This window comes from Rhipicephalus sanguineus, chromosome 10 (genome assembly GCF_013339695.2).
Source record: "Rhipicephalus sanguineus isolate Rsan-2018 chromosome 10, BIME_Rsan_1.4, whole genome shotgun sequence".
In the NCBI taxonomy this organism is placed as follows: domain Eukaryota; kingdom Metazoa; phylum Arthropoda; class Arachnida; order Ixodida; family Ixodidae; genus Rhipicephalus; species Rhipicephalus sanguineus.
The window spans coordinates 18,196,565-18,224,012 of record NC_051185.1 but is presented as its reverse complement, the minus strand read 5'-3'; the positions used below and the strand labels follow the sequence as shown (position 1 = coordinate 18,224,012).

General features: G+C 45.9%; 1 protein-coding gene across 5 annotated transcripts in view; it reads left to right on the top strand.

The window, feature by feature from the left end:
- LOC119407163 (secreted protein C) overlaps positions 1-26,949 on the top strand; it is an 88,707-nt gene extending 61,758 nt beyond the window's left edge. For all 5 annotated transcript variants that reach the window (XM_037674029.2, XM_049419797.1, XM_037674033.2 and 2 more), the window contains 3 exons: positions 7,993-8,097; positions 12,895-13,015; positions 26,244-26,949. In XM_037674029.2, coding sequence (XP_037529957.1) covers positions 7,993-8,097; positions 12,895-13,015; positions 26,244-26,410 — 393 coding nt within the window. In that variant the 3' untranslated portion in view covers positions 26,411-26,949. The remainder of the gene's footprint in view (positions 1-7,992; positions 8,098-12,894; positions 13,016-26,243) is intronic.
- The last annotated feature ends 499 nt before the right edge of the window (positions 26,950-27,448 follow it).

Below are 27,448 nucleotides of genomic sequence, written 5' to 3'. Positions count from 1 at the left end.
CGACATGGCAGAAAGCCAAAAGATGGGCTCAAGCATTATCTTCGTTAAACGTCACAACCATCTTGACAGCTTTAATTTGTATGCACTTTGAGGTCCCCGGTAGCAATCGCAATGCGAGCGCGGCTGCCGGTTAAACTGTGCAACCTTCGTCTCCAGCTCCGAAACAGTTTTCTTCTGATCGCTGCGTGTCGTGATGTGATCCTTCAGCGTCCACCAGTAGCGAATGCTTCTGTGGTGCACTCGATCTGCCTGCTGATCATAGCCATACGTGCCACTGTAACCAGGGCTGCCAGCATCGCAGGAAGCAAAGAAAGAATATACGGCGAGATTGGAGCATCGAGAACACCCTTGCAACTATAGATTTTCAGTTATTGTTTGGGACTCACGGCGCCCGCTCGTGTTCACGTGCACTAGCATCACAACACACCTTTCAGACACTTCAGACCAGATTTCTTCCTGCCTTCGCGAACTCGATCGCTGTTTTCTTGAACGCTACGGTAAGCTGTCGTTGGCTACCGGTCGAGAACAAGAAAAAAAGCACCTTGCAGCCCAAATAGATTCACAAGGCAACAACAAAAACGCAAGATGAGGCTGCCCATGGCACAACGCTGGTAGTAAACAAAGCAGTGTCGATGATTGCGGCAAGCGGTTGACTTCAGTTGCCCATAGTGGCCAGACTTGCGAAGGTTTTCTGCCAATGACTGGTATATAAGATGGGGGTCGACTTTTTAAGGCTGTTTCTTGAAAAAAAATTCGACCTATATTTCGGTTTTTATAGTATGCAGGGAAATGTAAGCCCACATTTACCTGGCTGTTCGTGCGTAGCAGACACTGGCGCTGCATGCTGAAATGCTTTGAGAAGCGTTGTTTTGCAAAAGTCCAGAAAGTACTGGTACGTGCCGCAATCAAACATTCTGCGCCTGCAGCATCGTATTCGAACTCAGCTGGCAGCGATTTATGCGTTCTCTTTATGTCATGTAATCGGAACGTTAAGCCTAGGTTGTTGAAGAGTGGGTGTAAGGCCTTTTCTTTTCCTTTCTCATGCCCAATTTCCCGATCTGGCCGATGAGCTGTTCACGTGGCACTGCACAATTTTAATAGCTTGTTTAGTAGCCATTCGGCGCTATGCCAACGTGTGCGTATTTGAGGTAACCTCCCATCGAAAAGAGGACACTTCTGTATTGTGTATGAGATCGTGAACGTAAAGTTTGTAATTCCAGCAAAAAAACGCGAGACCGTTTAATTGCGACAAAATCTGTCATACGTGCTTGCGATGGTCGAACTCAAACTGCAGTTGTTCTCCACCTCGTGCCAGAACACTTGTGTCAGCAGGCTGTAAAAGAAGTGTGCCCAAGTCCTTTGCTTCGTTAAGGAACTGCTTTTACAATACTGTATTATTGTGCGTCCGCAGATAGAATGTTCAATGCAAGTTGAGCGTTTATCACGATATTTTTTGGCTCGGGTATAACAGCAGGATAAAAAAAATACATGCGTGCTGTATTGAAGGTGCTCACTGTGAAATTGGCGGCAGAGCTTTCGTTGCATATTATGACATTTGTAACGGCCTTTAGCTTTCACAGTGATGCATTCCTTCTCTCGTTCGTCCTCTGAGCGTAGTTTGGCGCACAAGCGGTGCACATCCGCAGTCGAAGCGGCACTCGTGTAATGTGAGCGGCCGCAGCATCGAGCGGCCGCTGCTGCGTGTTTGTCAAGCGGCTGATCGCAAGACAAAGCTTGTTGAATCATGACACCTGGCTGCGCATTTGTTGGTGTGGAGCTGCTGATTGGTGATTATGTCATGTACAAGTATTTTTAACAACTAATATTTGAGTTTTAGCACATAACGAACGAGGCAGCCGCTAGGCTGGCCTGGTCACATTTGAAGCACCATAACTTGTTAGCAACCGAAATAATGCAACGTTTTTTTCGGCAGAATGGTAATGACGTCCTTGACTTCAATCAGAGGGATTTAAAAAAAATTAAGAATGGCCTTTTTGAGAAAACTATTTTCAAAGTTCAGCATTTTTGGTAAATCACTTAAGTTTCAGCCCAATCATCGAGTGAAACGGAGCGCGATAAAACCATGCAAATTATTTTAAGAGAGCAAAAATATCAGTCAATATGTACCGATTTGCCAAGTTTGCGAATTTTTTCTTCAAAAGTGCTTCGACAAACAAGGAAAATAATAGACTCGTAGGATTGTATTTCACATGTTCTTTAAGGGAAATAAATATTGTGACCAAGATGTGCACCGTTGTTTCCCTAGGTGCGCTCACAATTCAGAAATCGCTCAATTGGCGGAAAAGTGTTTTTTGCGGCCAAAATTTGTATTTTTTCTTTCAGGCGAACAAAATTTTTTTTTTTTTCGCAAAACTAACTTCGAAACCATTGTTCTGGGTGTAATGCCTAGACCTACAGTAAATTTCATTAAAATCTGGAATGGTGACCGGGACCTCGTGTTCGATCTTATCTGGACACACCCTCTTGCTGTTTTCTTCCCTCTCTTTCTATGTCTTTTTCTGTTTTTCTATCTTTTTATGTCTTTATTCCCTGTATTTTTCTGCATTTTTTCTCTTTCTCTCTTTCTTTTTCTCTCTCTCTGACATGTTTCACGTGCTCCACTTAGCTGAGCAGAGTTTTCGTTTAATCCTCGCACCTGCTGTACATGGTAGTGGGGCTTGCCCTATTCTTGTCGTGCATACCCACCTGAGGAGTTTTGCACGGCGGAGCACAAGTTATCGATAGTTTAATCAGCTTCACTGTCCAAAAATAAGGAGCCATTCCACCCGGTAAGCTGCACGACCAGCGAAGCTGTTTAGCGCACAGCCAAGATATGAAATGGTGGACGCCAGTTTGGTATGTAAGGCCAGGTTGTTAACGGCCCGTCTGTTAACGTTCAGTACGCATTATTTTTTGCACTGCTCTCTAGAGGGTACTAGGATATGTCCTAGCCGTATACAACTTCACTGTAAAAGGAAAACGAAGTTTGTGATATCACGTAGTCCCCTGTTGAATGCACTTTCGGACACTTTTGCAGATGCTCGGCTTAAAGCAGGTCTCCATCTTCCAGGCAACCCGGCGTATGCAGGCGATCGTCTGGAAGCACTGCGAGAATGCTCTTGTTTCAGCACAGAGAGGCCTCAGAGAGAGAGCAGGGATTGTCAGGAGAAGTTCGCTTTCTGAGCTCAGCTAAGTGACGTCAAGTGGCGCCCAGCAATGCAACCGATCGAGGAGAAAAAGAAACTAGCTTTTGCCTATTAGTCGTCTTAGGGGAATGCGACAGTGGTAATCTTTAGCATTTAGGCACTGTTGTATGTCGTGGCGTTCGTCTACCACTTCTGCTGATAATTACGTAGATGTATTCATAGTGTTACGTCATAGAGGACAATTTTCAGTATCCAGTATTTTGTTTGTTTGCTAGTTTCGAAAAAAAAAAAAATAGCTGAAAAGGTTATTCGAGAACACTCAAGTGCATGACGCCCTTATTTTGGCATTATCGAGTGAAATATGGAGTGCCCCTGAGGTGATTTTCTCCATGAGATTTGCAATGAATCGAAATATTTCTAACTCTTCGTAAAGCCCCATAATAATTATTCAGGTGCTTGAATGTAAATGCAACTTACTTCTCCAGTATACTCCAGAGGGTGAAATTTGCTGCTCCAGAGTGCTCCAAGATGCAAAATTAGCTGCTTCAAAGTGATCCAGATGGAACTTCTTGTTGCTCCAAAGTGCTCCAAAATGAAAATTTTGCTGCTCCAAAAATTCCTCCAAATCAGAAGTCCTCGGCAGCATCACTGCGGCTGTGTTATCTTGTTGCTCCAAAGTGCTCCAAAATGAAAATTTTGCTGCTCCAAAAATTCCTCCAAATCAGAAGTCCTCGGTAGCATCACTGCGGCTGTGTTAATAACTATGATTGTGCTTTGTCCGCGATTTTCGATGGAATGGTCCATATGAAACTGAGGTCAGAAAAAGTAGGCATAACATCTTACTATGCCACACTGGCCTTAAATGGACAACAAAAGCAAATAACAATTAATGTCAGAGTGAGTGGTCAATGTTTGAGAATGTCTAAAATGTCAATATCACTTAAAGCGGTGTTACAGTAATCGAGAAATCAAGTTAAATGTAGGACACAATTGTTGTTACCAGCGGTACATTCTGGTACTAGCCAAGTGGTATAGAACTTTGAACTTTATTTCCAAAACAAAAAAGTTGGGAATTCCCCCAGGCAGAAAAGCTGTCGAAAAATAGCTTGAAGGGCCAACAGGCAGCAGCAAATGAATAGTCACAGAAAAAAGGGCAATAGGTTTTCTATAACTTGGTAATTAAAATAGCAGAAATATCATACAAAGCAAGATAGAGGTGCAGCAAAATGCACATTCAGGAAATGTAATGTCTTTTCACATATATACAAAACTAGAGTAATGCAAAAAAAATGTATAGTGACATAAATAAGCTTATGTTGCAATGATTCTACTCTCATTTAATTAAAAAAAATTTTATTTGTGCTTTTACTTTATGGCGTGGGATGTCAAAGTTTATTTGTGGTGACACGCGATTTATTATGATAAGTGAGGGCTGATCACCCATAATTTTTGGTGTTTGCGGTGTTGGTATCTGCTCATTATGCAGGGAATAACGTCCTGGTGTTGCATGTGCAAAGTTTAACAAGTTATGTTTATGTACGTGCAGGAGTATACTTTGCAAATTATGTTTAATAAACAAAGGATTAATAGGTAAGTGTTTTAGTTCTCCAAAATAATTCTGGAATAGCCTCAGCACCTTCTTTTGCATTGTCTCCGGTTTGTTGTAATCTGTAGTCGTTGTAGTGCCCCAAACTAGTGTGCAATACGAGAAGCAGGAGCAAGAAATTAGCGCACTATATCATAAGCCCTCTGTACATTTAACCATTAGTACACAAATTACCCACAATTCCCATAATGCCATCGTAAAAGAGTCCGTGCCTCGGCGAATGTGTAGAGAGTGTGGAAGCCTAAAAAAAGTCGTTGCCACCAGACTGCGATAACGACGACAATAACGGCGCAGCACATGTGGCCGGCGAAAGAACGCCAGCAGACGTTGCAGGCATGGCAGAAGCGCGTCACAGTTCTGTGTGCCGTTTCACACAACGTTACTAGAACAAACTCAGTTTAAAAGCTCCGTCGGAGAGGCGGTCCGCGTGGCGGTCGTGAGAACTAGTGGCGCTGCAGTCACGTCTAGCTCCCGCGGCTGGCGCTTGTTGTGATCGGCGCCGCCGATGTACGAGCGCACGTTGGTTACAGCGTCGTCTGCGCTTTGTTAGCTCGTCAATTTTGCGACTGTTCTTGACCAGGCTTAGCGTCTTGTACGAAGACACGTGCATGATGTACGAAGCGTAACGAGGGCGAACAGAGTCACAGTGCGGTATGCCGACTTGCTTTGCGCCGGGCTGCAAGAGCGGCTACCGCAACGACGACTCCGCTTCACGACACTTCTTCGGACCTCCAAAAGATCCTAAGCCATTCAAGCTTGGCATCGCAAAGATAGAAATCTTACTGCGAAATGCAAGGTCTGTGACGTTCATTTTGAGAGTGACGACATTGTAAAGCACTATCGTCGTGTCGTTTCGGGACAAGAAGTTTTGATCCCACGTGGAAAGTGGGAACTCGCGCCAGGTGCCGTGCCGCGCTTGTTCCCAGCACTTCCACCCCACATATCAAAGCCAAAATGTTGGGGGTTTAGGCGCAGATCCCCCCCAAAACGCACGGCGTCCCGCGAAAGCCCAGTGCCCATTTTGGAGGAGCCGCCAGAAATAGCACAGCAAAACGAAAGGCAGGCGATTGCATATATACGCTACCGAGAATGAGAGTTGCATCACACTGACATTCGATCAGTTGTCAGCTGTCGCTATGCCTTCAAAGCAGTGGATTTTCGAGAGATTTTACGACGAGGTATTGAACAAGATGTGCGAAATATTTTACACTCGCCGGCTCGGGAACGGGCTGCTCAGCGCAAAAATTTGACACGGTACACATAGAGAAGACGAGGCCCAGCGCTGGCCCTCGTCTTTTCTATGTATACCGTGTCAAATTTTTTGCGCTGAGCAGTTTAATAATGGAATACCAACTAGCCCAATCCCACACTTTTGCTTCGGGAAGGGAGACTTACTTGTGGAAAAGATAATTGTAGTTGACGAGCAGTTTAACTGCGTAGTGAACGGCTACAGCACGAAACGCAAACGGCTGTCGTACAGCGTAAAGTGCTGCGGGCATGGAACATCTGCTCGGTGAAGTTGAAAAACTGAAGTTGAATACTGACGACTCTTCTAGCGACAGAGTACGCGCGAATAATTGCTCGGTGCTCACATCACGGCCGATCTGTTCGAATTGTTTAAGGCACCGTAGAAGGATGCGACGTAGAAAGATGAGACACCGAAAATACAACTATCCGCTGAAAAAATTGCTCAGAGAAGACATCTATTCGATGTAATCGCACACTGAGATTTCATTTACCGAGTTCTCGTAAAATTTTCCGATTTTGGGTCAGTATCCCTTTAACCGTCGCGAAAACGTGTCTTGTAAACATTGCAAAGCATTGGTGACGCTTTTCGAGAAAGTTTTTTTCAATAAATTGTAGAAACATGAGTACTGTTTTTCTATAACGTTTTTGTATCTCGAGTAAGTACGCTTCTTTGTGCACTATAAAGGCTTTTACAAATGTGTTGGGTTGTTCTTGGTCTAGATAAGACGGCAGCGGCTAAAATTGTGGTAGTAGTTATAAAAATTACTCTGAAAACCCTCATTCGCTTAGAAACACCTATGCTTGGAAGTTAAGCGCAATGTAGACAGCTCAAATATTGTCAAAGGGTCGTGACGTAGACGAAGGCAGCAGTCAGCAGGTCCAAGATGAAACTCTTTATTTGGCCGAACTTGTGGCCGGGAAACTGAAAGTCAAACTACAGCAATACACTGATAGCGGCGAACAGAGCACCGACCGTCGATCAACTGACAAGCAGTCAAGCGCGTCGGCTTTTATACAGGCGCTATCGAACTTTCCAGCGATATCGCTGGTGGCGGCGTTATCTCTCGACAAAGCTGGAACATTCGTGTGCAGCGCGCAATCTTACCAAATCGACCTATTACAATCGCGAAGCTTCTCGAACACTGCTTCGCGGACAGCGTCGAGCGTTGATAACCGTCCTTGCTGGTCAAACCCGAATACATCAAAATAAAACAAGAAGTGGGCGTGGCAATATAGACCGAACATCGATTCTTAGCCAATCAATGAACAACGCACGCGGGCCAATATGCATACAGACGACCTCATGCATATCCACCTAAGCATCCACCTAACTAGTACAATAAGAAAGTTGCCGCGCAGTTGCCGCGAGCAACTGCACGGCGCACCGCAGCGTTATGCCGTGGCAGCAGACGACGCGCCGATAGTGGCGCAAGACGGAACTGCAGCGCCGCTAGTTCTCGCGACCGCCGTTCGGACCACCCTTCTCCGCTGGCGGAGATACGGAGCTTTGAAACTGAGTTTGTTCTAGTAACGTTGGTTTCACACGCATGAGTGAGGGTGTTAGTTGCATATTGTGGCTTGTCGTTCTCGGAGCTCTCCCAAACCGAAAGTGGCACTGGTCGGTAATAAACAGACTAAAGTTATCTGTCGCGAGCTGCTACAAGCATTTTGCCGTGTTATGACTTGCAGGCACCCACCGACATATTGCAGCAAGAAAACGCCAAACCAAAATTTTTGCATGAGTATCTCTTTAAATTCTTGGGAAGCGGGTCACGGGGCAAACCAATCTTGTGCAGGGATTGACCAAAAGTGAGTAACGGCCTTGTAGTTAAATGGTGGCTGAAAAAAAAATGAGAGAGCAACTTGTGAAACGAATGCAACAACATTGTGACTAAACTTAAAATGCATAGAAGATGCCTTTTTGAAGTCAGCATTTTCCGGAAGCTTAGAACTCTTACTCAATACTAATCACACTGTTCTTCGTCTATGCAGGCCAACCAGAACATTTGGAAAATGTCAACAGTGCTTAAGGGCCTTGACGTCAATCTCACAGCTGACCATCAGACAACCATCGGCACGGCTATTACAAACCAAGGAGTGAGTGCATACTTAGTAACGTACTACTGAAATTTTGCTGTGGACATGGCATAAATATCGGTAATATTTATTAAATACCCATCGTAATTATTTTCATGTTCAACTTTTCGTATCTCATGCAACATAGCTATCTTCGGCCAGTGCCACATGATGCGCTGAAAATGCTGGAGTGTAACCAGCCCTTTACTGTACAATTGTGATCTGAAGACAAAAAGAGAAATCTCCAACCAGAAGGTTTATTTTAAGAAACCCGACGTTTCAAAGCCTGACCGGCTTCTTCTTCAAAGGTGAGATGGCCCGAGGTGCATGGCGCTTATATGCGCTTTCTTGCCGTCACTTGCCGCAAGCCTTGACAATAGAGGGGGGGCAAGGTCCCCGTGGTGCGGTTGTTTTCCGCTGTATTCTGTATGTGCCACGACTCGAGGAGAAGCCGCCGGGGCCAACAGCTTTCCTGTTCCAGGATCACTGCATCGTCAGGACTAATGCGGTGGTCACATTTTTCGCAGTGTTCCGCTACTGCACTCCTTTCGCTGTTCAGCTGACGCAGATCGTTCTTATGCTGCCGCATCCTTTCGCGGAAGTTCTTTGTTTCCCCGACGTAAGCGGCGGGGCAGTCTGAACACGAGATCCTATACCTGACGCCCTGCGCTTTTTCTGCAGGCGCGCGATCTTTGGGAAGGGGGAAAAAACGGCCGATGGTGGTGGTTGGCTTGTGTGCCACGCCGACCCCCGCCTTTCCCAGAATGCGCGCTAAAGTTTCGCTGGTTCCCGCGATGTAGGGAATCGGCACACGGCGTCGCTGAGGCGGCGCCGCTGGCTCTCTACCCCCACCGCCCTCATTCCTGCGCAGGGCCTTGCGCTTGAGGGCCTTGCGCTTGAGGAAACCGATCGCATGGTGTCTTTCAACGTGGTTTCCCTTTTCACCAGCGTGCCCGTGCCCCTCGCACTGACTGTGACGTGCCGGGCCCTCGAAGACGACCCCACCCTGAACGACCGAACTCCACTTTCGGTAGACCAGATATGCCAGCTGTTGGAATTTTGCCTCTCAAGCACTTATTTCTCTTTCAACAACGTGTTTTACAGACAGACCAGTGGGACAGCCATGGGGGCCTCGATATCGGCAACAGTAGCAGCTCTCGTAATGGAGGATATTGAAAAGCGAGCGCTTGCCGTGTGTGACCCAAGCCCAAGTTGTTTGTTCGCTACGTAGATGATTGCTTGTGCGTGGTGAAATCCGGCGAGGCCAGCAACCTGCTCGCCCGTTTGAACTCCGTGGATCCCCACATTCAGTTCACGGCAAACCGCTTGTCCCGGTGGTCTCAGCTCTACGAAAATGGCAGAGGGCAGCACAGGAAAATGAAAATGTGGACTGCGTGGCCAAAACGGCCAAAATCGCATCACCGCAGGGCCAAGGCCACGTTTTTTAGTGCAAAAGACCAATTGACGAAGTCGGCAGTATGCAATGTTGCCCATGGGCAAGATTACATCGCTGCGCAGGCGAGAAGGACTGGTCAGGCGCAGGAGAGGGTCATTTAGATGCAAAGCAGCTTTTGCTCAGGGCTGTGTTCGGCGGTGGCGTCCGCACTACACTGCGCATGCGCCTACTCTTTCTCCTCTACTCTCCTACGCTCCCCCTCTCTCACGTACCTCATTAACTCCTGTGCAACGCCGCGATGAGTGCCCTCCTACGCTCCCCCCTCTCGTGTGCCTCATTCTCTCCTGCGCAACACTGCTATGAGCACCAGCGCATGCACGTCCCCTCCCCCCCTCTCCGCTCCCACCGCCCCTCTCGCGTGCCTGTCGACCGCGTTCCCCGCTCGGCCTGTGAGAATTAACGGCCAAGCTAGAGGGAAGACACGACGCGCGTAGCGTTCCTTTTCGCGTTCCACGACGCTTTGAATGGAGGGATGCAGCTTACGGCATGAGACTTCTCCCCAGCTTAAGAACCTGGCGAGCCAGCTCCTAAAATAAATTACACCATCTCCTGCTCAAGCGAACCATCTCCCCGCTGCTTTAGCGGGAGATGGTGTAATTTTTTTTTAATGGAGTGTCTGCACGGCAAGCAACGCTGTGATATTCGCAAAATGTGATTACCGCGGCCTTCTGCACGAATTAACAAGCTTGTTTGGGAGGTGCGAAAAATAGGGATATATGAGATCTTGTACAATGTCTATTGGTGTTTTGCAGCTATAGCACCGTTTGGTGGGGATGCACCCACGTTGACGCCTAGTGTCATATCTCCATAGCGACGACGAATGCCTGTGATCATGATTTAACCGTTTTAGTAGCTGGAGTTTTTAACATATACCTGGACTCGGCGTACCGTGAATCCCGCGCAAAGAGGACATCAACAAGTGCATAAAAAATAATGGTGCTCGATATGCACTTCTTCAAAGCGTCGTCAGTTAAGGAGAAACAACACAGGGTGCACTCCCTAGTAATAGGGTAACCTACGCCTGTCCTCATGCATACACTACCACACTGCGCTTCAGCCACAGAGGAGGAGAGGTTCGTAACTAGAGCCTCAAATGCGCGCAAGTGTTCCACGTCCCGTTGGCCTCTGTCTTGCTCCACCAAGGCACGACATTCGCCCGTTGACATCGTTGCCTTTCTGCAGCACTTACTGCAGCAGCTATATTAGTTGGTGCTATCGCACTCGAAGCACTCAGCGACGAAACACCGTTGGTGGATGGGGAAGCTGCACTACTCTGACAATGAGCCGTCACATGCTAACACGAAGCGAAAGGCAAAGAACATAATTGCGTCTTGGGCGACTCCCCGATGCTAGCGCGGCCAGTGTTCTACGCTGGCATCGAGACGTTTTAACCACGGCCGCCTGGATCATCGGCGTGCGGCACACCGCCGCGCACCCCGATCTAGGCGTCCGTGTTTTAACCATGGCCACACTTTCACTGCGTTGTCACCGAATCGTTCTCTATCGGCGCTAGTAAGTGTCATGCCGCATTACTTCACTTCCCTGCTCACAGATGGCGGCACCACTCCGCCCCACCTACCCGTGCCAACAGAGAGCACCATGCAAGAGAGAATGTGCGAGATACAACGCGCGTTTGTGTATAGCAAAGTGCATCTGCCTCGGTAGCTTTGTCGGTAGAGCGCCGGGCACGTATCGTCGTGTCCAAGAAGTCATAGATTCAATTCCCGACGGGGGGAATTCTTTCTTAGTTTTTTCTTTCTCATCAGTTCGCGTCCATGTTATCAACGTCATATCTGTGATGCAAATACGTCGCTAAAGTCTTGGTGGACCCCAGCATAAAACACTTTCGCATTAAAAAAAAGTCTGAACCTGTTTGCTGGCCCTTTTAAACCAATCTGGCTTTTAAAAAATTGCTGGATAAATACCCTTTCCTCTACTGTGAAGTGACATGATTGTTTAGGTGTTTCCTGGCAATTCTGGGATTTGTTTCAGTCTCCTGTTTGAGAAGATTGAGAGGACATAAACATTCTCTTCCAAACAGTGCTCTCGCAGGTGTCGTTTCTGCAGCAGCGTGAATCGTCACGTGTTGCTGATTTATTTCGCAAGTTGGTACTGCATGGACAAATTTGTATCCCTTAGGGGTTCTCTGTTCAGCTCTGCCACATGGCGTTCTGCCTGGCCCTTTGTCGCAGGATGATACACAGCTGATGTTGTAGCCTGTATGCCATCTGATGCATAGAACTGCCATATTTCACTGGAAATCAAAGATTTTCCTTTGTCAGAGGCAACTTTTTGGTGCCAAACGTAGTGAAGAGACTATGGAGCACATCGATGACAACTGCAGATGTTGATTGTGTCGCATGACCAACTTCCACCCACTTTGTCTATGTGTCCACAACAACCAAGTAGGTAAGTAGTGGCCCCGTGAAGTCGAGGTGCTCTGTGTACCAAGGTGTATGGAGACAGTCCCAGGTGGGAATAGGCACCTTGGGTGGGCTCTTCTGCATTGACTGGCATTCACAGTACTGTTGCGCCATTTCATCAATAACCATGTCAGTCTTTGGCCGTCGTACATAGCTCCTTATGCACTTCTTCATGGCTACTATGCCTCGGTTACCAGCATGAATAAGTGATAGAATGCGAGATCATAGTGAGATCGGTATAATTACCCATGATCTAAGCTTGAAGCATTCCCAGTGAGATGCTTGTGCGGTTGCTCTTCGGCAGTAGCAAGCAAACTCATCTTCAGTGAGTTTGTCCGCTGTGCCGTCCTGCTTTGTCTTGTACAACCTTCGCAGGATGCTCTCTTGTTGTATAACACGTTCTATCTTTGTCTTGATAACTTTTCAAACAGTAGTATGTCGCCTGGTGGCCGTGGTTCATCGATGCATTCTGGTAATGGTAATCGGCTGAAAGCATCTGCATTTCACTGGTTCTTGTCATGCTTGTAGATAGTTGTTATATGCAGATAACTTGATCTATCATCTGGTCATTTTTGGTGAGAGGACTTGAGTCATTGGTTTCCCTAGACCCAGTATATGTCAAGCAGTGGTCGATGGTCAGTGACTACAGTCACCTTGCTCTTCCTTTGCCGTGGCAGTGAAATCTAGTTGTACCGAAATTATGAATAAACAGACTTTTCATATGGAGATTCAAGACAGATGGAGCTCTGAAAAATTTTATATTGTGTTACATCAAGGCTTCGCTCATTCTTGCGTTTTTTTTTTTCTTCAGTGTTATCCAGTGCAGTGTCCAAAATCATTATTGGTGCTGATCTTTACCCATACTGCAGAGCGCAGATCATGTGCATTGGATTATGTAAAAAGTGAGCAAAAATATTAAAGGAATGCTTCCTTTTGCAGCTGCAGGTGGCCTCTTTCTCGGCCAAGAATGTGAGGTTCAAGGTGGGGCATCAAGGCACGGCCAAAAACTTTGTGCAGAACCACACGGACCATGAGGGGGCCATTGAGCCTATTGTGATGGGTGAGATATGTCACTTTTTAAGTTTGATCCCATTTATTGTGAGCGCGGCAGCATGTGCTAAAGTACTGGAGGAGTGCATCTCATAATTCTTGACGGTTGTTTGCTTGTGTATCCAAAGCGGTCACTCTTACTTGAATGTGGAAACAATAGCAGCTGCGATAGATAACTGTGCACGCTTTTCTCCCTCTTGTTCACTGCGTGTAACGCATGTGCTTGTCATCTAATGGTGTGACCATCCTCTTTTTACTACACCTCCGCATTACCATATGTAGCATTTTCTTTGCCATGTTATTCTATAGTTTACAAATGAAAGAACTCTCTGGTCGGTTACAACCTGAGAAAAAGTAGTATATGCTAACCCACGGCCATGGCTGTCCTGCCCAAAAGCAATTCACATACATGTCCTATCCAGTTGCAGTCAATCATTTTAGTGGCATCAAGCAATCTCACGTTGATTTCACCATGTAGATATACGTTTGTGTTGCTGGTTCTAGGTGCAAAACTTAGGCGTTCTGGCAAATTTTAAATGAGCCTGGTACAGTCGACTCTGGTTAATACGAAATTCACGGGGACCGCGAAAAACTTCGAATTAAGCCGAATTCCAATTAACCACAACGAACGAAAGATACATTTATTTCAAAGCAGTTTATGAGAAAAAATCTGTGATTGCCGTTTGCTTCCGTTTGCTGAATCTTGCTGCAGAAAGCAAGTCCTGCAGGCTGTATGTGTGCCCGAGTGCTTCTTCATTGTTGCTCTCAGCAGCGAAAAGCCGCTGCGCAAGCGCAAGGCCTGCGGCTACATCAGCAGCCCGCGGTAGTGGCTCACTTGCGGCGTCGTCGTCGTAAACCTCAGTTTCGTGACTAGCCTCGCTGGGCCGAACCATCTCCATGATCTCAGATTTCCGACAGCACACCGCACGTTTCTACCGAACTGTCAGTGGCAACGTACTCCTCGAAAGGGACGTCGCCGAGAGCTGGCAGGAGACCGTCGACGTCAAGCCTACTTGTGCCTGCTTCCCCCACTGTACAAGACGAGTCATCATCTACACCACATGCAATGAAGCCGTACGCCCTAAAGCAGTTCGCAATGGTTTCGTCCTTTATGCGACCCCATGCTCGCGCCCGCATATAGATAGCACTGAGAAGGCTCACCTCATACGCACTTCCATTGTCCATACACAACAGCATCTGCTCAAGATGCTTCCTGTACAGTACTTTCACGTTTTTGATAATACCCTGGTCCATTGGTTGTAACACCGATGTAGTGTTCGCTGGCAGGTGAGCGACACGTATGGCACTCAAGGGTGGCACATGTGTGCACTGCATTGGTCCGCAAGGAGCAATACATTGTGTTTAGATAACGCGAACCTGCGATCCAATTTTGTCAGCCAATCCTTGAATATGTCTGCGGTCATCCACGCTTTCCTGTTAGACGCGTAGTCGACAGGCATCTAGGCTTAGCGGCTTTGCCGATCACGAGCAGGCGACGTCGCTCAGTGCCCGTCATGTTCGCCGCTATCAGCACCGACACTCCTTCTTTGCTATGCTTCCCTCCAGCACAGTCATCGTCCTTGAAGGTGAGCGTCTTCTCGGCAACATTCTGTAAAAAATGCCGTCTCGTCGGCGTTGAAGATATCTTCTGGCCGATGTTCTCCCAAGTACTATTTGCGAAGCTTATTTTTCCTCTACGTAGCACATATTGCAGCGTTGACGGCAGCCCTTTCCCCGTTCACGCTTTTAAACACCATGTCGTGGCGTTGCTTGAAGCGTGTGAGCCACCCATCGGACGAGGCAAAGTTCTCGATGCCTAGCATCATCACAATTGATGAGGCTTTCGTCGCAACGATATCGCCGCTGAGAGGAAGTCGGTTGCTTCGCGCCTCTCGAATCCAGATGAGCAGCGCTTGCTTCAACTCGGGGTGGGCGCCGGTGCGCATTCTCTTGCGAGACATCTTGAACTGGTCATTTTCAAATGCGTCCAGCACGGAGCGCTTGTTCTTCAGGATGTTTGAGAGGGTATTAGGCTTGATGCCGTATTTCCGTGCAATATCTTGCTTGGCAGTGCCTCCTTGTTCAACTTCTTTCAAAATCTTGACTTTCGTCACCAAGTCAAGCATCCAATAAGGCCCGTGAGTTGCCATAGTCGCGACTGCACCTGAAATGCGCGTGGAGCTTCGTCGCACGTGGAAACGCTGAGTCCGCTCACGACCGTAACGAGATAAACAATGAGGCCCAGAACATTCTCACTGCATATGCACAACTAGCTGCTTCGTGATCTGCGGCGCTGTACGCAGCTGCGATGCCATCAGCTGACGCTTTGAGCTGCGGCCCTGCGGTCAACTGCAATGCCCTTGGGTGCCGGTCGCACACGCATTGTTGTTTTGCACTTTAAAAATAGGAAATTTAACAAACATTATGATTTCTTCCGGGAATTCGATTGAAAATAAATTCGATTTAACCGAAATTTCAGACCTCTAGCTTCCAATTACGGAGCATTTCTTCCTGTTGAATTGTATGCAAAACTGACAGGACCCCCACTCCACTTCCAATTAACCGACAATTCCAATTAAGCGACTGAATTATCGGGAGTCGACTGTATTTACATTAGCAAAGACAAAGTACTTTGCTTCAATCTAAGAACAGCTAGCACAACTGTCTTACAAAGGTTGGTGGGGGCAGGTGCACTGGAGTTCTGTGAGTGGAGCTTGTACTTATTCTCAAGTTGACAAACTTTGTGTACCAATATGATTTGTCTGCTTGTTGTGGTATTATTGATCTACAGGTGATAGTCTGTGCATTCAGGATGAGCATGCACAGACTGTCACCCATGGCCGGAGTTTTCGTAGAAACTTTGAGACAAGAAGGCACAGCTTCAGTTGGCTTAGGACTTAATAGGGGCTTCCACGGGGATGCACGAAATGGTGTTGTATAAAAGTGACAGCTTGCTGCATTACCTTAATGAAACCAGCAGAAATGAAGCCAAGAAAAGTATGGGGGGCACTATTTGAAGTCCTTAACTGCAGTATAGTGATTATGACATAAATGGAAGGGAATTACAGTCAAACTTCGGCCATGTGAATCGCGCGGGGTCATGAAAAATTTGTGTCAAGAGAAATTTGTATGACCAGACAACATGGAAAATTAGTTTGCGACAAAAGAACGCTGGTGCACATATTCATAGATTTTTCTCAGGGCCACTGCATCATAGACATTGCATGTAAAGTTTTTGGACGTCAGTGATCATACTGGTACTCGTAAACATACGGTGCATGTAATTGAGGGACCAAATGCGCTGTGACCTGTGACAGCTAGTAGGGCCGTCCCTAATCTTAATGACACTTTTCCACATGACACAGGGTACCGCAGCAAAAGTGACTTCAGAAGCACTCCGCAGGCGATACATGAATGCCAGGAGGTTTTAGAATTGCTGTCAACTGCTGTCCTTTGTTGTTATTTTCTTTTCACGGTGAGCGTGAGGCATTTTTTTGGGGAGATTTACAGCCTCGCCTGCACAATCGGCAGATTTGCTCAAAATTCGTGAGTCTCTCGGACAAATTGGGAGAGTTGGCTGGTGTGCACATCCTCAGCAATCATGCATGTTGATGTTGCAAGACCTAGCTCATTCCCCGAGCCCGTCCACTTCCTCTTTCTGTCTTTGTACACCTTTCATATAATGTCTAATTGCAAGGACATCGCTTAATTTTCTTCGATGTGGCAAGTGTAAACGCAGTAAGACAACTCTGCACACGCTTCTTGCTGAAAAAAAAAAAATGCAATGCCAGTGTCATCTGTAATCTGATCGCGAAGACACATTATGGCATCCCAGATTCGCATGCATCATCTTGAAGGATACGACACGCCGGTGAGAGGCGATGCTGACAACCCGTCAAACTGGCGGCGTGGCTGGCTTGATCTCCATATCTTCCATGGCAGCGCGGGCGGCACCTGTTAGTGCCTGTGTGGTAACGTACGTTCGTATCAAATGTTGTGCGGGGGAAATTGTTTGCATCAGCCGCACTCTAACACATTGCAGGCTAATGGGCCTTGGCTGGGACCCACAGAAAAATTCGTATCTCTGAAGTTCTGTTGCAAAACGAAAAAAAGGTCATTAGGTTATGACTAACAAACAACGAGCCTTAGTCCATTCCCCTTCTTTTGTAGCTTGCTGCATAGTAACAATTGGGAGAGCAATAGCGTGTAAAGTTGTCAAAAGTAACTAGTATTGCACCCATGTTTTTGCCAGTAAGATGTCCAGCATCTGAAGTAAACTCTGAGGCATGAGTAGAGTGTAACGTTGGGTGAGTTGTGCATAGCTTAACGAAATATTTGTGGTGCAACTGAGACAAGGAACAAAAAAAGCAACATAGGCCAACCGGGCCGCTGCATTAATAATCGCCTTAGGGACCATATATTATCAATTCAAAATGGTGTGAATTCACATCTGTCGTTCCATTGTGATTTGTATGACTGTGCACTACTGTTCGGAGAAACTCGTGTGATATGTAGAAGCAGGGAAACGTTAGCACATGAAGTACTTGAGGCGTATCGCATACAGGTCATGGACGGATGCGTCAATGTCCCTTCGATCACTGTGTGATAGTTTTATTTATTGTGCTATGCGATAGTTTGCTCATGCTGCACCCTCCCTTGGTGCACATATCTGGAAACAGATATATTTGGGTGATGTGCGGAAAATAAACTATTTGAAAGTCTGGTGCCCTATCCTGTTTTCTCTCGTTTTTTCACCTCTTTGTCTCAGTTGCGTCACAAATATTTCGTAACGACTCTGAGGCAGAACTTCAATTGTGGGCCTTTGAAAAAATAGTAATAAAGTGAGCTAGAAACAAGCAGCATGTAGGTTAGAAGCCACATAACCTTGCATCATAAACAGACTTTGTTTTTTTTAATTGGAAATTGTTAGAGAAGGTCAAGTGGGGCACATCAATTTGCAGGTAACTTGACATTATTGCAATGATTACGGGGTTTTGCAGAATTGTTAAGTGCTGATTGGCTTATTTACAGCAGGTTGTTAATATGACCTTAAAATGTTTTAGACATATACTGTCGTCATTTATGAAGGGAAACATGTGGGCACGCGGCTTGCGCTCTGTGACTGCTGCCTACAGCGCCATCAACAGACAACTAAAAATAAAAAGCACGTCCGCTTTTGGCACCATCTATTGGCAAACAAAATAACGAGTCGGGGCTGGTAGACAACAACTGCTTGATCCCGCTCACGCAACGGGCAAGGCCTGCAACTCGTCTGCTGCCAACAAATCGAGTGCCGTGCGCAAGCACGCTCAAAACGGAGAAGCTCTGTCACTCGGCTTACATGAGTCTGGTGTTTTAAAGTGAAGCTGTATATGGCTAGGCGAAACAAAAATCGGTCTGTTCAATCTTGATAGAAACTTCACATCAGTGACGTCGTCTACGTCGTACCCAAGCGTGTGCGCTATTGGCTGCGCCGTCTGTGACATTGTTCTCTGTGACGTACCCAAGCATGTGCGCCATGTCCGCCATGGCGGGTTGATGCTTGAAGGAGGCGGCGAGGAGACGGTGGTGTGGGCAGAGCAGCGCCAACGTGGCAGTGGCGTGAACGTGTTTGCCGGGGCCAACGCCAGCTTTCGACGGGAGTTTCTCGAGCGGCACTTCGGCTGTAACTGCGACAACAACCTGGCTACGATCAACGGGATTCGGTCTCAACAACAACGGAACAATGCCATGGAGGTACTGACGCGGTGGTTCCCAGCTGCTCCCGACGTCCGTCAGTTTCGGGTCTGAGGGACATGCTAGTAATCGCTAATCAAAGGCAGTCTGCCAAATTAAGCACCGTTGATGGCTTAGCTCACCCACCGATACCTTCAATTTGCCCAGGCTCAACGTCGTCGAGGAACGACTAGTGACCCCGTGTCTGCCATTCATGTGCATTCGGTGATTAACACACGGCAATGGACAATAAGCAATCAAGGGACAAGTTGTAAACATTCCGATCAACACGCAAAACAACCTGAAATATCTGCCGGGTAACATCGTTGACGGCGTAGCAATCGAGGTATATATCAAGCGCCATCTCCTTGCAAAGCCTACGTACAAGCGGGGCCTTGTCAAGAAATGTAACATCAAAGCCTGGCTACTGTACCTCGACACCCCTTTGTACCGACATCACAAGATACGAGTAGACCCCGCCACGCTAAACGCCATCCCTGAAGGCGAGCCGATTAACGAAGAGAGATCGAAGCCACTGCCCAGGTTACGGATCCCGACGATCCCGTTCATTGCAGGTCTGCTATGCACACAGTAAGCCACACAGCGGTGTTCGACGACGCATCTGTGGACTCAGCCCGTCTCGTCGACGGCACGTATTACCTAGCCATCGCTCCCGGAGAAGGGCAGGTTCTCGTGTTCCTACTCTACGAGGAACACATGGAGGAGTTACTTCCACATGCAGATATATTTCGGCCATCCGCAGAAAATCACAAGTTCACATGCCACGCCGTTCTCCAAAGCCACCAGTGAGGCACGGTGCTTGAACCATCGAGGCGTGGAACCGGCTCACATCTTGTACATGGCCATGAAAGTGATCCAGTTCAACGTTGGCGAAAAGACTGTCACATTCCATACCAACGATGTTACGAGCACCATCACTCGTCGACAACTAGAGAGCGGTGACTTCGTGAGAGATGCGCTTGATCGAGACATGGCGTTCATGCGTGGAGTCCCAAACACGGTCCATTACTGGCAGCAATGCAAGAAGGAGGTGTTCGCGATGACAAGATGACTTGGCAAGCCAACGGCATTTCTAACTTTGCCTGCCTCCGAGGTCCACTGGGACCGCTTAATTCAGCTGCTCGAACACATTAAGCTACACGGTGACGCGACACGCAACGCTGGTCCGTGCAGGAGATGTCGTTCCTCGAACGTGTCAAACTTTGGAACAATGATCCTGTGGCGTGTGCGATATACGTTAACAAGCTCTTCGACGTCATCCTCGGCATCCTCAAAGACAAGCAGATTTCGCCGTTCAAACCATACCAATAACTGAGAAATGCTTCAATACACCGTTGGGATTAACTGCTACTTAGCACCGGGGCCACACGTTTCAGCTTCACTGGTTAACCACGTGTATGGAGTGCTTGGGTGGTGATTTTTTTTGTTGTTTTTTGCATTACAGATGCAACAGTGATTAAAATGTTTACAACCATACGAAGCATTTTTTTTTCTTTTTGTTCTTTTTTTAACGAAACATTTTATTCATTTTGATCATGGGCAGGGTGGTCTGATTGTGCATGGCGTTATAGAATCAAACGCGGATATACGAAATTACAGAGTACTTTCTCTGGCAATGGACCAGGATTCTGCCTCAAGAACATTTTCACGGCGTTCAGTGATACACTTTCGTGAAAGCAAATCTCAACCAAGCCTTCCCCTGAGTGTCTAGTTCAGTCGAAGCGCAACTCGCGTAAGCCGAGTGACAGAGCTTCTCCGTTTCGACCATGCTCGCGCACCACGCTCTATTTGTTGCCAGCGGACGACACGCTGCAGGCTTCGCCCGTTTCGTATTCTAAGTCACCCTAGTTTCGCGAGCGGAGAGGGGGCATGATCAAGAAGCGGTTGTGCACCAGTCCTCACTCGTTACTTTGTTTGCCAATAGATGACACCAAAAGCAGACATGCTTTCCTTAGCTGTCTATTGATGGTGCCGTAGGCAGCCGCCACAGAGCACAGTGTGTTCCCTTTCATAAACGACGACAGTATACACACTGTGCCTGCTAAGTTTCAAGTTACCTTGAGTGGCTGCTAATCTTCAATATAAGACCCTCTTGTTGCATACAGGCAATTTTTAAGACTGTATAGTTTCTGGGTACTTTTCTGGAAGCCCTTTTGTTCGACAAGACAAAGGGCTGTGACGAAGTTCCTCTGTCATAGCCCTTTGGATGTCTGAAGTTGAGTCAAAACGCTGTCACCCATGCCTCTTATTGCCTCTTTGTGGCAGGATTGTACACGTGGAAGAGTCATTCATCACCAGTTATGATATTCTTAAGTGATTCTGGGCCATTTTCGGCCAGTTGGTCTCACTCCTGACGTGATGACTCCCAGTCTTCTTTTGCTCTGCTGTAGGGCACGTATGTGGAACAAATCTTGTTTTACGATCTTAATGGTGTCATTTAAATGTTCAGTCTCTCTACAATCATCCTGTTGGAATGACCATGATTTCGAGCGTACTTTTTTCCCACTTCAACATTTTGATCAGTTCGAACGGTTAACGGACAGGCAGGTCTGAGGTTGCCTGTGACTGCTTCTTGGCCCTCATGAAAATGATGATGCCATGCAAAAACGTCTGCTTGAGAAAGAGCATCATTGTTGCAAGCTGTTTGAATCCTGTCCGTGATCTCCGTGGATGTTTTGCCGAGTCGGCTACTCTCTGCTACACTTTACTATTATGCACGATGAACAAACAAAACACAGTTCACTGAAATCATTGAAACTCGCAAAATGTGGAACATAAATTTGTGAATCCTCGACAATATGCACCATGCACTCATTACTAAAAGCTGCTCATAATAAGCACTTCATGGCGCCATCGGTTCTTTAAATTTATTACACACTGTCTATTTTTAAGATTACGGTGCAAAATTCTGATATTGCTTATTTATTGTTGCATAGTTATTAGATCACTGTCTAGAGAACAAGACATAAGGCTTGGGATTTTTGAAGTGCTGTAAAAATTAAGCCCTCATTAATTTTTGTGGCACTTAACACATTTCTGAAATAAAATTGGACCCATACGGTAAAATATCGTTAATTTTGCAGCTCATTAGTTTGAATTTTTCAATAATTTGAACTAAGTAGCCTAGTCAGACTCTGGCCCATATAACTCCTTGTACTATTGTAATGTTCATTGATTCTCATACAAATCTGATCTGCCTTGTATAACTCTAACTATGCGGCCCCACTAAACGACAGCTTGCGCGACTTCCTAGCCAGCATCATCATCGTCTGATCACTATTGTCAGATTGAAACCTCAGCGACCGCACCCTCAGATCTCAAAGGCTAAGCTTTGCGGTCAAGGACACGTCGTGTTTGCCATGTTCATTTCTTGAACTGGTTGATTACATCGACATCGGCATTCCACTGCAGCATGCATGGAGGCACCGGGAACTCTCCAGTGCTTTTCTCAGTCAGAATGGTCGGGCAAGTGCTAGAATTTGCTGCAGGCCTGCATGAAGAAATCATTTCGGGCGTGTTATGGAGAAAGACTGCAAGCACTCAAAATGTCTTACCACACAAAATCGCAGTTGTCGCCAGTTGACGAATGCAGCTTGGTCGCTGCAAGCTGCATCGTCATTAATTTCAGGGAGTAAGTGCACATGTGGAACATTCACACATGTGCCAACAGCTTGTGGCACGCATAAACGTGCCGCATGCTAGCCCGAGAGTTTAACATAATGACACCGATGACATTCATCATCCTCATCAGCCTGACTGTGCCCATTGCAGGGCAAACCACGTTTCGCCAATCAACCCGGTTTCACGCTTGCTCCGGCCACGTTATACTTGCGAGCGTAATCTCATCTGCCCACCTAACTTTTTGTCTCCGCCTTGTGCGTTTGCCTCCTCTTGGAATACAGTCTATTCACTACATGCGCTGCCCATGCCCATATCTTCTTGATTTCGACTAAGGTGTCCTTGACACCCTTTTGTTCCCTGACTCACTCTGCTCTCTTCTTGTCCCTTCAGGTTACATCTATCATTTTCCTTTCCATTGCTCGCTATGTCGTCCTCACTGTAAGTTGAATTGTCCTTTTAAGCTTCTTTGTAAACCGATGGCATTAAACTGCTACAATCTCTGTAGCCATCGCATAAATAAAATGTAAGTTTTATTCATCACATGCAAGTGATAAATGATCCCGGACATGTTGGATGAACTTGCGTGAAACAGATAGCTACTAATGGCAACAGTGAGATGCCTGCTTTACACGCTCTTCAAGCAATCTGCGATGTTGTCAAGTGCAGTCGTCCACAGCGGCAGCCAGTTGCAGATATTGGGCGTGTCCGAAAATGTCTAAAAATCCTCAAAATAAGGAAATTGTGATATTTGATTACTACTTTAGACATTTATTCTGTGGCAGCAGACATTTTTAAGACGATTAGGGAAATTAATTAAGGCAGTAATTTCTGAAACAGTGATTACTTCTTAATTAGAAAAAACAGGTGGTCAGGCCAAGTGGGAGAATTTAAGTTTATTTTGTGAGTAGCCCATTGCTTCTAATTTTTGCGGAGGGATGAAATTCAAGTGTATTCACCAGCGAAATGGAAACTGCGTCACTTGAAAGAGCAACTGCCATAACCCTTCTGGATGAGCAGAATGAGTGTGCATTGCTGTCAAACGTAGACAGACTTCGCTTTGTGGGTGTGCAGGCTACACTTGTCATGATAACATGCACGGTGCACATAGGTTGAACAAATCCAAAACAACACCACTGCAGTCATTGTCGCAAACATTGTCATCATTTTGGATGACTGAAATACATACGACAGTTGCGCTCTCGGGCTCAGTTTCGCTAATTAAATTAAAATTGGTTGGGTCTCGTCAATTAAAAAAAATTGAGTGTGGCCACTTTTCTGAAGTCGAAAAGCGGCTGTGGGCCTTTTGGAGGAAGGACTTCCATTCTCCCATTTGGAGCAACCACCTCTTTTCTTGTAACATGCTCAAGGGCAAGCTATCAAAATTTAAAAAATAATCATAACAATAAAGTTGACTGTCTTAATTATCGTAACCACTGCCATAATTAATGCCTGTAGCCATCTTAAGATGATGCTGCCATATAAAAACAATGCCAAATGTAGCCAGTGATCTTTGAGAATATGTTTATATTTTTTTTAAACACTTGGTGTGTAGCTGATTGGTGCGGTACTGTCCTGCTGGGCTGAGGCAAAGCCTTCACATGTTCAATGCTGTGACGAGAGTGGCCTCGCAGCTTGTTGTTCTCTTCACCATTCACTTGTTTTAAATCATAACGAAATAAAAGTCGTCTTCTATGTGTGATGGCTGCACTCCCAATTTCCCGTGCCAATCTCAATAAGAAAACCTGCGGCCGTTTCACAAGTACATATGGTACACCATCTGACTGGTATTAGAATGTACCCCGGAGTCGCAGATTATATCCTACATTTACCTTCATTTCTTACTTACTGAAGCATTCTTGTCAATAACGTTGACGTCCCAGATTTTCTTGATGCACTGACGTGCCACTCTTGGCATGAATTTGTTTCCCTTAAGGGAGTGTTTTAGGAATAGGAAAAACTTCGTAAAATAGGCTGAGTGCCAACCATAGCTGTATCACATAGAAATAAGCCCAAACGCTGCTCACATCAGGCGTTGAAGACTCAAAGACGGTTTGTCGTCAATCGCATATAGTCCCAAAAACCGAATATTCAAGTGCAAATAGTGAATTGTAAACTTCAGTACCAACAGAATAGCACTGTTTACTCTATTCATACTGTTATGTTCAAAACGAAGGCAACGTTTACAAGGCGGCCATACAAGGCCCAAGTCCCAAAACGGATCGGCACAGCACAGCCAAAACAAAGGCACTAGCGCGAGGACTACTGCGTCTTTGTCTGCCTCTTTCTCGCTGGCATATTAAGCACTTGGCAATACTAAGTTTGAAATTTTTGCAACCCTTATGAAGCGTTCTCCATTCTAAGGCTTCCTCCAAATTTTTTTCAGTTCTGTAAGTAAACATGGTGGACAATTGTGCTTTGTATGTCATGATACTGGACAGGGTGTCTTCTTTTTTGTTTTTGTAAAAATGCTATGAGTCAGGCCCCTGCCGTCTTCGCCAACAAATTCTATGTCGAAACGGAAAAACTTCACTCACCTAAAGTTGCATTGAAATGAGTAATTAACAAGAACTCCAATTTTTTTATGATTAACTTGAGGGTAGTTGTTTATATTGACAGTTGCAGGATGTGCCAATTTATGGCGTGCCCATTTTTTAAAACTTCCGGAATACACACGCAATTTGAGATATTAATTACCGAAATTCAAGCCCCCAATCCCAGCGATATCGGAGCTGATCACACCGCGCGCGCTAGAAATGCAGCAGTTGTGCCGCGTCAAGACCGGACGTTCACATGAGGAACTTTGGAAAAAGGCGCTTCACAGCAGAATCTGGTCAGGAAAAATGGTAAGTCCTCTCAAATACACAATTGGACCACTCATTCTGTGCGCTTGGTGTGTAGTGCTCATCTGTTTCTTTGTTAAACTCTTGAAGAAGTGCAAAGAACTCATTCGCTTTTCCATGAGAAGTAGCACCGCAGTGGCTGCCGCCCAGTTTTACGCTGTAAAGTAAAAGTGGCAAGGTTCAGTTTTCTTAGGTATATGGCGCGAAAGAAATGCATAAGCACTACACATCAAATGCAAACACTACGTAGTCCAATTGGGTGTTTGGGATGACTTGCCGTTCTTCCTGACCAAATTCTGCTGCGACGTGCGTTTTTTCAATAATCGTCACGTGAGCTTCCGGTCTGACGTAACTCACCCGTCAAATTTCCTGCGCCTGGCGCAGGAAACGTGACAGGAGAGCTCAGTTTCGGCAGTTCTGACAGGGGAACTCAGTTTCAATATCGCCTGGATCGAGGCCTTGGATCTCGAAGAATATTATCTCAAATTAAGCGCGTTTTTCGGGACTTAAAAAAAAAAAATGGGTACGCCATTAACTGTCACGTTCTACAATTAATTGACGAGTTTTTGATAACTACTCATTTCAATGAAACTTTAGGTGTGCCAAAGTTTTTCCGCCTAAGCGTAGAGTACGCTTGCGAATACTACGAGGGCCTGACTCTCATAGCAATTTTATTTTAAAAATCTGTACTGTCTAAAAAAAAAAAAAACACCCTGTATACGTCATTTACCTGCAGTTGAGCTGTCTTGTGGTGTGTGCAAGGCAAAAGTGGTCTTCAGCCCACAGACAAGCACACAGATTTACAGACTAAAAATTGTGAGACGACGTTCAAGCCGAAAGACTTCTTTATTTCGCTTGAGCCTGAGCCCCACTACTCAGACCCAAGTGATTATGATCAGTATTTACAAGTGAGAGGATGAAGCATGTGAATAATGCTCACAATATAACTTTTGTCTTTAACATTGAACCAGAAATGTTATCGACAGCACCAACTTATTGATCTATTAGATGTGAATAACAGGTGTGTATTCTTTGTTCCAGAGCTGGCGGCGGATGAGCTGGACGTCACGTTCGAGACGTTCCAGAACGAGCAAGAGCAGCCGCCGACGAGCTCAAGAATGACCGTCGCATTTCATGCCAATTTGACCGCCCTGGCAAAGAAATTTACCACATGGCTGTCATCAACTGTCAGGGGTCTTTACGATTAAGTAAATATGTATTCATGCATGATTTCGTCTGCTCAAAGGGAGGGGGCAAACAAAAAAGAAAAAAAGGGAAAATTTTGAGGTGGATTCACCATCATCTGTGAGGTCAACCCAGCATGACTCGTTACTCACACCAACTAAACTAGGTTGAACCCACACTAATTCCTCTGTTCCTTTGGAGTTCACCTGGGGTCAACCACACTGTCATACCCTCTTTCACGTTGGTTGAAATGACTGTCGGAGACAGCATAACCCCGGTCTCGAAAGGTATAAGAAAAGGAAAATGCAACGCGTTGGTGAGATGCATGAATCGCACCAACGGCCTGTGGCGGTTACGGTGATAACCACACCGTTCCCACATTCCATCCTTTCCAAATAAAATAAACAGGCTCGGAAAAAAAAGGGGAGGGGGGGAGTAAAAAAAATGGGAGTAAAAGTATATATTAAGCTAACAATTCTCTAACAATATCCAATGACCTCTTTGGCATGACCACTCATGAAATGTGTGATAAACAAAAGAAAAACAAAAAACAAACAGAAAACTAAAAATAATCAAAAAGAGGGGGAGAAAACAAGGAAAAGAAAGAAAAATAAGAATTCTATTCGTAAAAAAAAAAAGAAGAGACTCCGTTCAAATAAAAAAAAAAGTAATTAAGGAGAATGAAGAGAGATAAAATAAAACAGGTACACAGAAAAAAGAAAAAGAAACAAAAAATGCGGAATATCGGCCAAGATAAATACTCTGTCATATTGTCACGTGGTCGTGACGGAGAAGACTGCAGCAGAAGTTGGAAGTACGTAACTTTATTTGGCCAAACTTTTGGCTGGGAAACGGAAAGTCGAACTGCAAGCAAGCAATGCACGCTGTATACTGAATCTGACCTGCGGTAAGGCGCGTGAGTATTTCTACGTGAAGCTTCGCGAAGATTGCGGCGCGGTCTTTGCCGAGCGATTGTTGCTAACAACTTTTGTGGGTGAAACTCAATACATCAAAATAAAACAAGAAGCGAGCTGGCAGTATGGATGTTTTTCATTAGACGG